Source organism: Portunus trituberculatus, chromosome 20 (genome assembly GCF_017591435.1).
Source record: "Portunus trituberculatus isolate SZX2019 chromosome 20, ASM1759143v1, whole genome shotgun sequence".
Classification (NCBI taxonomy): Eukaryota; Metazoa; Arthropoda; class Malacostraca; order Decapoda; family Portunidae; genus Portunus; species Portunus trituberculatus.
This window is the reverse complement of record NC_059274.1, coordinates 17,570,385-17,584,304: the sequence shown is the minus strand read 5'-3', so window position 1 is coordinate 17,584,304 and position 13,920 is coordinate 17,570,385. Positions and strand designations below refer to the sequence as shown.

The 13,920-nt window shown below is 36.2% G+C and overlaps 1 protein-coding gene across 3 annotated transcripts in view; it reads left to right on the top strand.

Annotated features, from left to right (window-relative positions):
- LOC123506575 overlaps positions 1 to 11,430 on the top strand; it is a 98,700-nt gene extending 87,270 nt beyond the window's left edge. The window contains exons 5-6 of one of the 3 annotated variants that reach the window (XM_045258787.1): positions 5,002 to 5,113; positions 11,211 to 11,430. In XM_045258787.1, the coding sequence (XP_045114722.1) occupies positions 5,002 to 5,113; positions 11,211 to 11,315 (217 nt within the window). In that variant the 3' untranslated portion in view covers positions 11,316 to 11,430. Of the gene's footprint in view, positions 1 to 5,001; positions 5,116 to 11,210 lie in introns of those variants that run through there. The other 2 variants (XM_045258789.1, XM_045258788.1) reach the window with 2 other exon arrangements.
- The last annotated feature ends 2,490 nt before the right edge of the window (positions 11,431 to 13,920 follow it).

Here is a 13,920-nt window from a genome sequence, read left to right as displayed (position 1 = left end):
TCAGAGGGGGACTGGCTTTTATGCCCAGTCAGAGCTGTAAGTGAGTACCTTGTTGGACCACGGATTGTCATCCTAGATGCTCCTGCCTTTTTGTGACGGTCACTGAGCCTCGGCATGTGGTCCACCCTCATACTATTTCTCACTGGATATGTCAGGTTATCCAGTGTGCATTTTAGGATGTTTCTGAGGAGGGCATGCGCTTGGTTTGGGTGAAGGCATATGAAGTTAGAGCAGTGGGGACAATTGCCTTGTTTAAGAAGATTCAGAGTATTTCTGCTGTTTTTTGGCAGGAACCTGGAAGAGTATGCCCACTTTTGCTTCTTTTTATCTTAGGGATATTACTCATCAGTGTTTGGATACCTTTTCACTAGGCCCTGTTGTGTCGGCTCTCAGGGTAAATCAATAAGTTTTATTTAGGGTTCTTTATACATACAGTTCTATGTATTGTCCTTTGTGGGGTTCAGGGTCATTGGATCATTCTTGTGGTGAGATTAGTGATGCTCCTCTTGCTCCTCTGGGTTTGTCCCTGTGTCATGAAATACAAGTGCTGCACCCACCTCAGGACATGGCCTCTGCCTAGTAAGTTTTGGGTTTTTAAGGGTGTGTGTCTTGGGGAGTGAAAGTTGTTTCTAGGGGTGAGATCATCCTCCCTCCTATACTTGGGATTCAGTTCTTAAGGAGAGGTACTTACGGGGATGTAGGCAGTGCTGCAGACTGAGTGATTCCCCGTGTCCTCTCTTCCCGGTTCCCTTTGTGGTCTCATTTATACAATTGAGCAGCTGCAGCCTGCCCTCTAAAGACAACTTCTACTACTTCCTACACTACACTACAACACCTTACACTTTTACACTCTCTTCAAATCAAAATTTAATAATGGCTTCACCACGCCCTGCCTCGGAGTCCCCTCTGGGAGGGACCATAAATGTCCCCAGGTCGGACTGCCCTCTGCTGTCGACCTTGGGTGTCTTGACACTTCATCTAATACTTTCACTATCAATTTCTGCAACATTCGTGGCCTTCGTTCTAATTTTCAATCTGTGGAACACCACCTCTCCTCTACTAAACCTCATCTTCTCTTCCTAACTGAAACACAGTTGTCTGTGACTACTGACAGCAGCCCCTTTTCTGTTCCTCCTACTTGCTCTATCCTCATTTTCAATCCAAAGCTGGATGTTGCGCATACGTGCGTAACGACACCACTTGCTCTCGTGCCCACAATCTTGAATCTTCAGAATTTTCTACCATCTGGCTAAGACTTCAATGTCACTCTCTAACTAAATTCATCTGTGCTGTATACCTCTCACCTAATTCCTCTGACTATGTAAAATTCTTTGACTATTTGACTTCCAAGGTGGAGCACATCTTATCTCACTTTCCTTTTGCTGAGATCTCCATTTTAGGGATTTCAATGTTCACCACCAGCTTTGGCTTTCATCTTCTTTCACTGACCAACCTGGTGAACAAACCTTCAACTTTGCTATCCTTCATGACCTAGAGCAGCTAGTGAAGTTCCCTACCCGTATTCCTGACCGCCTTGGAGACACGCCCAACATTCTTGATCTTTTCCTAACCTCCAACCCTTCTGCTTACTCTGTTAAACTTTCCTCTCCGTTGGGCTCCTCCGACCACAATCTAATTTCCGTTACCAGTTCTATCACTCCAGTGCAGCCTCAGGACCCGCCTAAGCGGAGGTGCTTCTGGCATTTTAACTCTGCTAAGTGGGAGGAACTAAGGCAGTACTATTCTGATTTCCTTGGGATGATTATTGTTTTCATGTCAGAGATCCTTCTCTTTGTGCCGAGCGCATAACAGAGGTGATTATCTCTGGCATGGAGCTATACATTCCTCATACTTTCTCTAACCCTAAAGCTAAAAAGCCTTGGTTTAACTCTGCTTGTTCTCGTGCTGTCAATGATAGAGAGGCGGCTCACAAACGGTTCCGTAGCCATCCAACTGCTGAAACTCATGCCCTATATATTTCTGCCCGTAATCATGCCAAATCTATTCTCCAACTTACTAAAACTCTTTCATCAATAGAAAATGTCAAAGTCTTTCCAATTCTAACTCCTCTCGAGATTTCTGGCATCTAGCCAATAATATCTCTAACAACTTTACTTCTTCGTCTTTCCCTCCTTTACTTCATCCAGATGGCTCTACAGCTGTCTCTTCTTTTCTAAAGCTGAACTCTTCGCTCAAACCTTTGCTACCAACTCAACTTTGGATGATTCTGGGCATATTCCTCCTACTCCTCCACCCTCTGACTACTTCATCCCTAAAATTAAAATTCTTTATAAAGACGTTTTCCTGGCCCTCTCTGGCCTTGATTCTCGGAAGGCTTACGGTCCGGATGGAGTCCCTCCTGTTGTTCTCAAAACTGTGCTTCCGAACTCGCTCACTGCCTGGTCAAACTCTTTCATCTGTGTCTCTCTACTTCTATTTATCCTTCTTGCTGGAAGTTTGCTCACATTCAACCTGTCCCTAAAAAGGTGACCACTCCAATCCTTCTAACTACCGCCCTATAGCTTTGATTTCCTGCCTTTCTAAAGCCTTTGAGTCTATCCTTAATAGGAAGATAATGAGGCATCTATCAGCTCACAACCTTCTCTCTGATTGCCAGTATGGTTTCCGTAAAGGCAGATCTACTGGTGATCTTCTTACTTTCCTAACTGAATCTTGGTCATCCTCTTTTAGGGACTTCGGTGAAACCTTTGCTGTCGGCCTTGACATATCGAAAGCCTTCGATAGAGTCTGGCACAAATCTTTAATTTCTAAACTACCCTCCTACGGATTCTATCCTTCTCTCTGTACCTTCATCTCCAGTTTCCTTTCCGATCGTTCTATTGCTGCTGTAGTAGACGGTCACTGTTCTTCCCTAAAACTATCAACAGTGGTGTTCCACAGGGTTCTGTCCTATCACCCACTCTCTTTCTATTATTCATCAATGATCTCCTAAATCTGACTCAATGCCCTATCCACTCCTATGCTGATGATACCACCTGCATTATTCAACAGCGTTCAACAGACGCCCAACCCAACAACAATTAAATGACTCAAGGCGAGATGCTATGGGACGCCTAACTTCTGATCTTTCACTTGTTTCTGATTGGGGCAGAGAAAACCTGGTTTTGTTCAATGCCTCAAAACTCAATTTCTACAACTATCTACTCGACATAACCTTCCAGACAACTATCCTCTCTTCTTCAATAACACTCAACTTCCCTCTCCTCTACATTAAACACACTCGGTCTATCCTTCACTAAAAATCTAAACTGGAAATTTCACATCTCTACTCTTGCTAAATCAGCTTCCAAGAAGTTAGGTGTCCTATGGCGTCTTCGTCCATTTTCTCTCCCTCCCAGCTGCTTGCTCTGTACAAGGGCCTTATCCGCCCGTGTATGGAGTATGGCTCTCATGTCTGGGGGATCCACACACAGCTTTACTAAACAAGGTGGAATCTAAAGCTTTTCGTCTTATCAACTCTTCTCCTCTAACTGACTGTCTTGATTCTTTAAGTCACCGCCGCAATGTTGCATCTTTATCTGTCTTCTACCGCTGTTTTCATGCTGTCTGCTCTTCTGAACTTGCTAACTGCATGCCTTCCCCCTCCTGCGGCCTCGCTGCACAAGACTCTCTACTTCTTCTCATCCCTATTCTGTCCATCTTCCTAATGCAAGAGTTAACCAGTATCTTCACTCCTTCATTCCCTACACTGGTAAACTCTGGAACTCTCTACCTGTGTCTGTATTTCCACCTGCCTATGACTTAAACTCTTTCAAAAGAGGAGTGTCAAGACACCTCTTACGTTAACTGGACCCTCCTTTTAGATTTTTTTGTTTTTTCTCTTTCTACTTTCCTCTTAACAGGGCCTGGCAACCAGCGGGATTTTTTTTTTTCCAACTTTGTTTTCCCTTGGCCAGTGCCCTTGTAATGTAAAAAAAAAAAAAATGGGTAATAGAATGTTTAATAACAAACAAGATTTTTTTACGTAAAATCAATTTTTATCTACATACTTACCTATAATTATTAATTATAACTGAGTTTCCCTTCATCCCTGCCCTCTATGACCTTTTAGGCTGGAGGTGAATGAAGAAAATTAGTCTGATGGCTGATAAATGGGAGTAGAAAACAGTCTGGGTGTCTTCTCAAAGAAAACAAGAAAGGACACCTCAAGTATTTCTTTAATTTCTATTTCTTGAGCTGTTAGACATGGTGTAAGTTTGGTGTGGGAATGGGGGTTTAAGCAATAATTGATATATATGGATAATTATGTAAATGAAAATGGATATTAAATTAAAATATCCTATATTGGCAAGTCTCTGGTAAACCTAACTTCTTTAGTCATACTTTAAATCTAGTAACATTCATACATAAAAGATTTTTGAGTTTTATTCATTATTATGCTGATTATACCAACTTGTACTTTCCCATGTCTTTTTTTTTTGTAGACATGCAACCCTTCATGAAGTAAACAGAATCTCTATTAACACTCCCAATCCTGCAACACTCCTGGAAATTGGATTGTGCTCTGCCTAAACTCATGAAACTATTCTTTTGTACCACAAGTGTGTGGTGCTTTGTCTGGGACACAATGTGTTGGATAGTTACTTCAGTATATTGTTGGATAGATAGATTTTCATTTCCCATCTTGCTGTTTATTTTTCATTATTTTAGCTTTTATTCTTTTATTTCTTTTTATGTAATATTTTAATCGTAAGCCTTTTTTTTTCTCCTCATTGGTTATCTCTCTAAACTTATTTTTCTAAGTTTTTATCATTCTTTTGTATTCAATACAACCTTACTAATAAAATTACATCCATCAAACATATCCCTAACAAATTTTGCATTCATTATATGTATCTACATCTGTCGGGATAGTCACTCATTATTGCTCTTTTGGACTCCTCATCTCAAAATTTATTGGTGATTCATTTTTTTGAAAGATGTTTGAAATTTATGTACTGGCCATAGTATTTAGAACTAATGATATTTTCCTCATTACAGACTACCATACACACACAATGAAAGAGTACGAATTTTGGAGTACATTAAGAAAGTCGATGGGTATGACAGAGTGAATGGAAATTCACTGTGGAAGGAAATGGAAGAAGAAAAGGTAGGTAGTTCTAACATTCCTTGTCCAGATATTGCTGCTGTGTATTTTCTTCTTTTCCTCTCAATTTAGTTTTTCTATAATAATACAAAATGCCTAATGATATTCAAGTTCTTTAGCTGTAGGTGTAGTTTTTACAGGCTTAACTATCTGGGAAATTGGTCATAGAGACAGTCACCAAACTGGTCGTTCTGAGGACATGAGATAGTCACTACATGAAACCAAGGTATCTCCTCCAAGAAACTATAAATGCCATTGTAATGCAATGTCCCACAGTATTATATCCATTGTCTAGCACTCTGACATCTTGGCTTGGTTTGAAGTTAGTGAGGGTCTCAGAACTTCCGTAAGCCATCTAAGAAGGATTATTCCAAGGTTGAGCAACTGCTTTCTCTCCAAGAGGTGCTGTGAAAGGACTGGAATTCATTTTCATCTAACTACATTATCTTATCTCACTGTTCTAATGTCTGAACTTTAAAACTGTGTTATTTATTTTTTTTTCAAGTGTTGTCATTCCTGAATTATGTCTTTTTTTTTTAATATTTGCAAACACTATAACCTTGTGTTATGAGTTTGCTGATTTATGAGTGATCTGAGATATGAGCTCTCATTTGGTTGTTATTTTGCTTTGACTTGCAAGCTAAAATTAAAGTTTTTGTAGGTCCAGGTCGCTATTTGGCTCGGCGAACGCCCAGCATCCTACTTCCAACATGTTTATTTTTATTCTTTTATTCTCTCTCTCTCTCTCTCTCTCTCTCTCTCTCTCTCTCTCTCTCTCTCTCTCTCTCTCTCTCTCTCTCTCTCTCTCTCTCTCTCTCTTGTTTATTATCAGTCACAAGGAGGCTTCTGAAGCTGTGCATGAAGAGGCTGAGCAACAAAAAAGCCAACTAGTGGTGCTCCATGAAGAGTGACCCAGCACCACCTCTTTGTCCAGTTCATGTTTTACTACATTATTTTCCATGTTTACTGTACTAGTTACTGGTTACAGGATCAGAGAGAGAGAGAGAGAGAGACAGAGAGACAGAGAGAGAGAGAGAGAGAGAGAGAGAGAGAGAGAGAGAGAGAGAGAGAGAGAGAGAGAGAGAGACAGGATTCGAACCCGTACACTTGGAGACCCTTCGGACCCCAAAGCGCGCATGGTTCCACTGTACTCATACCGTTCTATCCACTGGTAATGTAATAGAGGTAAAGCCTGTACATGACTGTAAACTGGTGCCATTTTTTAAACTTTTTGTGCCTGCAAGTTGCAAATGCATGATTGTGTGTGGGATATATGATAATAACCACAAGGCAATATATTATACACTGCAAATTTTTTATATTTAATTAAATTAAAATTAAGTACACAAATAATCATCAGTAATTACTTCAGCAAGTGGCAAAAATATCTTTCCATATACTTGACACAAGTTCTCAAAAGTTTCTCATCCAAAATTCAAAATCAAAATCACTCAACATATTCAAAGCCGTTGTAGTACAGTGAAAACATGCGTGCTTTGGGGTCCGAGGGGTCTTCAAGCGCACGGGTTCAAATCCTGTTCACGGTCCGAGTGTAAGTTGGGCTTACTCACTTGGGGCAACAGTTTCCTAGCGGGTGGGCTTTGAGATAGGAGGTACCACAAAAAGTATCCTCTTTAGCCCAGAAATTCCTGTGAAAAGCCCACATGGTATAAAAAAAAGTCAAAATCACACCACATAAATCAAATCAAACACAAATTTTAAAAATCTTAAATCTAAACATCCTAAAAGTATAACATCCTAAAATATTATTTCCTCCTTTAACTCCATGAATTAATAATTACTTAGACTGCATCACCAACTGTTTCAACTCCATTTACAAGAGTGATTTTCTCCGTGTCGCTTCTGACACCTCTCCGGTCAGGACTCTGTGATCCTCTCAGCTTCTCTATTTTCTTGACTGGAACAGCTGTCTCTACCTTAGTTACATCTTATTTTATACCATAAGTTGTTAATTTACTTATTTAGAACATAAAAACAAGAAAAGAGGGAAGCTGCAAGAGGCCACCAGGCCTACACGTGACAGTTCCTGTATGATTAAAGTTACCTAATTCCATTTATCTAGTCTTCTTTAAAGCTCCCTATTGACTCATCCGTGACTACATGACTACTGAGTCTGTTCCACATATCAACCACTTTGTTTGAAAACCAATTTCTTCCCATTTCTCTCCTAAACCTGAATTTTCAAGTTTAAACCCATTATTTCTGGTTCTGTTCCCACTACTGATCCTAAGAACTTTATTCATGTCCCCTTTGTTAAAACCTTTATACCACTTAAATACTTCTATTAGGTTTCCTCTAAAACTACATCTCTCTGAGGAATGCAGCTTTAATTTTTTCAGTCTCGCTTCATAGGGAATATCCCTCATCCCGTGTTTAAAATTTTTAGACATCCTCCTTTGCACCGACTGCAATAGAGCTATATTCTTTCTATGATCTGGGGACCAGAATTGTACTGCATAGTCAAGATGTGGCCTGACCAACGCCAAGAATAATATTAGTATTACTTCGGGACGTCTGTTTTTAACACTTCTGAAAATTAATTGTAGTACCCTATTTGCCTTATCTCTAGCCTCAATACATTGTTTCCTTTGACTGAAATTGGAGCTGACCATTACTCCTAAATCTTTTTCAAACTTGGAACTTCCTAGTGCCTCATTATTTATCATGTACCTATTGTGTGGATTATCTCTACCTGTGCTCAGTACCCAATACAGGCAAACCCTGCTTAACGAAGGGGTTACATTTCTAAAAGTTTAATGAAAGTAGAAATTATGAAGTTAAACATTTAGGCAGTTTAATTTAAGTCATTATAATGTACACTAATGTATGTATGTATGTAACTTTATAATGTTGATGATCTTAAATTTATGAAGGGAGGGATAGTGAAATGCGAAAGACACTAACTGGCAACCAGTGGAGTGTAAACAAAGAGTACATCATTGTATCACATACAAAATTTATGTACCACATTTCCATAAGGCTTTCCATTTTATCCATTATAGAGTCACGAGTTCAGGTGGTTCTTTTAGCTTGCAAGGAAGATACGGCCTCACCAACCTTCTTAATAGAGTCTGCTGATTTGAAAATAGTAGAAACAGTAGATGGAGTCAAGATGGTGGCCTCTCTCTTGTCTGTGAATAATATCCAGCTTCACTTCGAGAGTAAAAGACTTCCTGGTCTTAGCAACGCCAGGCGACATTGCAGGGCATTTTGCTGGTAAGTTGAGCGAGGGAAGACAAGCTGCTGCTGATGCTGTTATTGTTTTGAATAGGGGGTAGTGACTGGTGTGTGTGTTGTCCACGAGAGGCGCTGGTGTATTCAAAAGTCTGTCGGCTTGCGTAATACAGCGGGGCTTACAAACTTGGAAAAAATTACCTGGATAAAACTTCATTAAAGCGAGTTTGGTGTTCATTAAACGAGCAGATGGTAGAAAAATTAAACCTTCGTTGTAGCGAAATTTCGTTGTGTGAACCTTCGTTAAGCGGGGGTTGCCTATACAAGGAATGCATCCACACATGAAAGTGTCAATGACAAGTAAACTGTGTACCTGTCTGCAACACAATAACAGTACCTTACTTTCCTGCTGAAAATATTAATAAGAGCATACAAGATATCTTTAAAACTGAACTGAAGTGTAGGGGCATTAACAATCCATGTATAGACAAAGCCAACACCCTCCTCCAGGAGGAGGACAGCAAAAGTGGGGCAACCACACACACACCATATACACTAACACTGTGTATGAGGAGTATGGGGGCAGGAAAAGGGAAGGGTGCCTTGTCTTGAATACTTCTTCCTTGAGAGGATTGTTCAACTCTTATATAGATAGTGAGATAGATCTGAAATAAATATGCTTGTGATGGTTTAACTAATATTTGTTGTCATTGGTCATAACAGTACAGTGGAAATGCTACCGCAGCACTTCCAACGCCTAACACAGCTAAACCTCCTGCTGGTGCCGAGACATCCATTGTCTCGGTGGATGATGCAGCAATGGGTTGTAGACGTTCAGCACCATCTCTAAAAGAAAAAAAAAGTTAATAAATAGAAAAACAAGTAAAATAATAGAAAAAAAAAAATATATATATATATATATATATATATATATATATATATATATATATATATATATATATATATATATATATATATATATATATATATATATATATATATATATATATATATATATATATATATATATATATATATATATATATATATATATATATATATATATATATATATATATATATATATATATATATATATATATATATATATATATATATATATATATATATATATATATATATATATATATATATATATATATATATATATATATATATATATATATATATATATATATATATATATATATATATATATATATATATATATATATATATATATATATATATATATATATATATATATATATATATATATATATATATATATATATATATATATATATATATATATATATATATATATATATATATATATATATATATATATATATATATATATATATATATATATATATATATATATATATATATATATATATATATATATATATATATATATATATATATATATATATATATATATATATATATATATATATATATATATATATATATATATATATATATATATATATATATATATATATATATATATATTAGGTTAGGTTTCACTCATACTGTTATCAGATATGGTGAAATCATAAACTCTTCTTTCTTATCAATTCCTTTGCTATGACTGACTGTCTTCATCCTCTTTCTCACTGCCACAATGTTGCATCTCTTGCTGTCTTCTACCACTATTTCCATGCTAACTGCTCTTCTGAATTTGCTAATTGTGTGCTTCTCTTCTTGTGGCTCAGCTAGTTGCACAAGACTGTCTTCCTTCTCTCACATCTATTCTGTCCACCTCTCTAGCACAAGAATTAGCCAGTACTCTCAACCTTTCGTCACTTTCTCCGGCAAACTCCCTGCCTGCTTCTGTATTTCCATGTGTACCTATGACCTGAACTAATTTAAAAGGGAGGTTTAAGGCATTTATATCATTCTTTTGGTTAACTTTTGGCCCTGTTTGGAGACTGGTATCTAAGTGGCCCTTTTTGTTTAATAATTTTTTTACACAATTTTATTGAAAAAGATACCTCTTATGCAAGCAAAAGCTGAGGTAGACACTGTCTCACAGTTACTCAGTCCTCTGTGTAAACACAGGTTTTGCATCTATAAGAGCTCAGACAATTCTTCAAATGACTTGGACAATGTAACAGCTATCAGGGGTATTTCGATCAGTATATAAGTTTACTGGCTTAAAACTACTTAATTAAAGGGCAAAAAAAAATGCTTACTACTTTATTCGAGATAGAACATTAAAAAAAATTGTGAAAGTGTATGACTTTCCAATATCTGGCTTATTTGGGTCTGACAACTGGCCTGTACTTTGAATAAAAATTTTGAATCTTGATAAAATCTAGGGCAAATACCTTAAGTAGATATTATTAGTCAAAATTAGACTGTAATAATATAAATTTTGTTTTAAATTTTTTTTTTTTTTTTTTTTTTTTTTTTTTTGAGAAGATACTAGATAATTATATTGTATTCATTTCATCAAATATTCATTCCAGTTTGATTATAAAAGATTAACTAATTTTCATTGATATTCTAACATTTTTTTAATGAAACTGAATAGTTACTGTGTGTAGATACTCTGTGATCTGAAGATATCTATATCTATACTCTCCACAGAGACATTGCATTAAAGACATGACCCTAAGCACGGGATTCCAATTCATGATCTTTCTCCATGATTTCTATATCCTGTTTGATGTGTCATGTTGAATATTTACTCTGTAATCACAGAATATGCAGCACTTTCAGTTTTTAAAATAAACAAACAGTGCATCATGGAAAGGCCAACCACAAATTTTTTCTAATTTTGTGGACTTTCCGCAAGATTTTTTCTCACCACTTTTACTTTTTTTCAAGTGTCTTTGTGCACCAATAGATATGTGCTTGTCTCATGACATTTATGTGTAATTCTTCTGTTCCAGGTGTGTCAAGGGAGGACCTGGCAGTCGATGAGAGAACATTTTAGACGCCAAATCATCAACCACCTTGACCAGTTTCCCATTAACCTCACTGATAAGATCAGGTAAACATCTCTTGATGTTTACCATTGTGACTTACTTCTTAACACATATTGAGCAGCCTGATCCACCAGTGGGTTAACCTGTATTCCTATATGAAAAATATAACATATGTTGCATAAATCAAAAGGCTTTATTTCTCCATTCTCATTAGTTTGTGATGTTCTTGTTTTTTCCTCCATAGAAATTAATTGAAACATCCTGGTACTTGTAGTTACAGCACCCATGTATGGTTTGAATTACCATATTTGATGGCACATAAGACTCATGTGCTCATAAGACAGACCCACTTTTGGCAGACATTGAAATTGAAAAAAAGATAAATGAGCAGACTTAAGCTCTGAATATGAAGTGAGGGATTTCACCTGATATTTGAAGACTTGCATGCATTCAGATTATTTTGCATTTAGAGTATTTTGCATTTAAAAAGCTTGATCTTTGCAGGTAGGCTACACAACTAATCCTGCTGTGACTTGTGCAGAGGTGGGCGTGTTACTGGATATCGGGTAGTCTGGTACCGCTCCTCCGGACCTCAAAACGCAGATAGTCTGTACCTGTACTTCCACACCTAAATTTTTTTTCCCTCGGTCCGTTGCTGCACCTCCGCACCTCCGTATCTGGTACGGTACCCAAAACTATTAAAGCGTGCCTGAAAAATCTAGTCTGCACCTCAAAAAATAAAGTACAAGTCAATAATATATCAGAGCTCTATATACTGTATATATATATATATATATATATATATATATATATATATATATATATATATATATATATATATATATATATATATATATATATATATATATATATATATATATATATATATATATATATATATATATATATATATATATATATATATATATATATATATATATATATATATATATATATATATATATATATATATATATATATATATATATATATATATATATATATATATATATATATATATATATATATATATATATATATATATATATATATATATATATATATATACAAATCCCGCTTAACGAAGGTTCACACAACGAAATTTTGCTACAACCAACGTTTCCTTTTACTACCACCTGCCCATTTAACGAACACCAAACTCACTTTAACAAAATTTGATGCAGGTAATTTTTTACAAGTTTGAAAGCCCCGCCGTATCACGCAAGCCGACAGGCTTTTGAATACACCACTGCCTTTCGTGGACAAAACGCGCACTACTCACTCCCCCTAGTTCAAAACAGTAACAGCGTCAGCAGCAGCTCGTCTTCCCTAGCTCAATATGCCACCAAAACACCCTGCAACCAGGCCTGCAATGTCGCCTAGCATTGCTAAGAAGACTTACTCTCGAAGTGAAGCTGGATATTATTCAGATACGAGAGAGGCGAGAATGCCACCATGGCTTAACTCCATCTACTGTCTCTGCTATTTTCAAGACTATTAATTAGGAAGGTTGGTGAGACCATATCTTCCTTGCAAGCTAAAAGAACCATCTGAACTCGTGACTCTGCAATGGATAAAATGGAAAGCCTTGTGGAAATGTGGTACAAAAGTTTTGTATGTTGTACAATGATGTGCCCTTTGTTTGCATTCCACAGGTTGCCAGTTAGCGTATTTCCGGCTCCACTCTCCCTTCCTTCATAAGTTTAAAATAAACATAATAAAGTTACTTACATACATACATTAGGAGGCGGTGGCATAGTGGATAAGGTGGTGAGCGTGGGATTGGGCAGACATGCACGTGTAGGTTCGAATCCCACCACGTACAGCCTTAAACACTTTGCCATTTGTCGAGTGGTTTAAAGATACCTACATGTCACCATGATACCCAGGTTTTAGGTGGTTTACACCCAAGATGAGCTTCGGAGGTGATATGGGCCCTAAAATGGGTACCACTATAAATAAAATTGCCTCCGCCACTTATCGGAGGAAGCTGAACAGTGCTTCCCATACACTCTTCAAGTGTGCCTACAGGCGCTATAAGCCTTGACGTAAAAAAAAAAAAAAAAAAAAAAGTACATTATAATGACTTAAATTAAACTGCCTAAATGTTTAACTTCATAATTTTCACTTTCATTAAACCTTTCACTGTACTATGATGCAGTCTCGCTTTGTTTACTCTCACTGGAAGTTCAGGTCGGGGGTTAAACTCGTTATAGTTGGTTCGCTTAATGAAAATTCGCTTAAACATTTTTATAGGAATGTAACCCATTCGTTAAGCGGGGTTGCCTGTATATATATATATATATATATATATATATATATATATATATATATATATATATATATATATATATATATATATATATATATATATATATATATATATATATATATATATATATATATATATATATATATATATATATATATATATATATATATATATATATATATATATATATATATATATATATATATATATATATGTGTGTGTGTGTGTATATATATATATATATATATATATATATATATATATATATATATATATATATATATACAGGCAACCCCGCTTAACGAAGGGTTACGTTCCTAATAAACACTTTGTTAAGCGAAACTTCGTTAAGCCCTGACTTGAACTTCCATTGAGAGTAAGCAAAGCTAGAGTGCATCATAG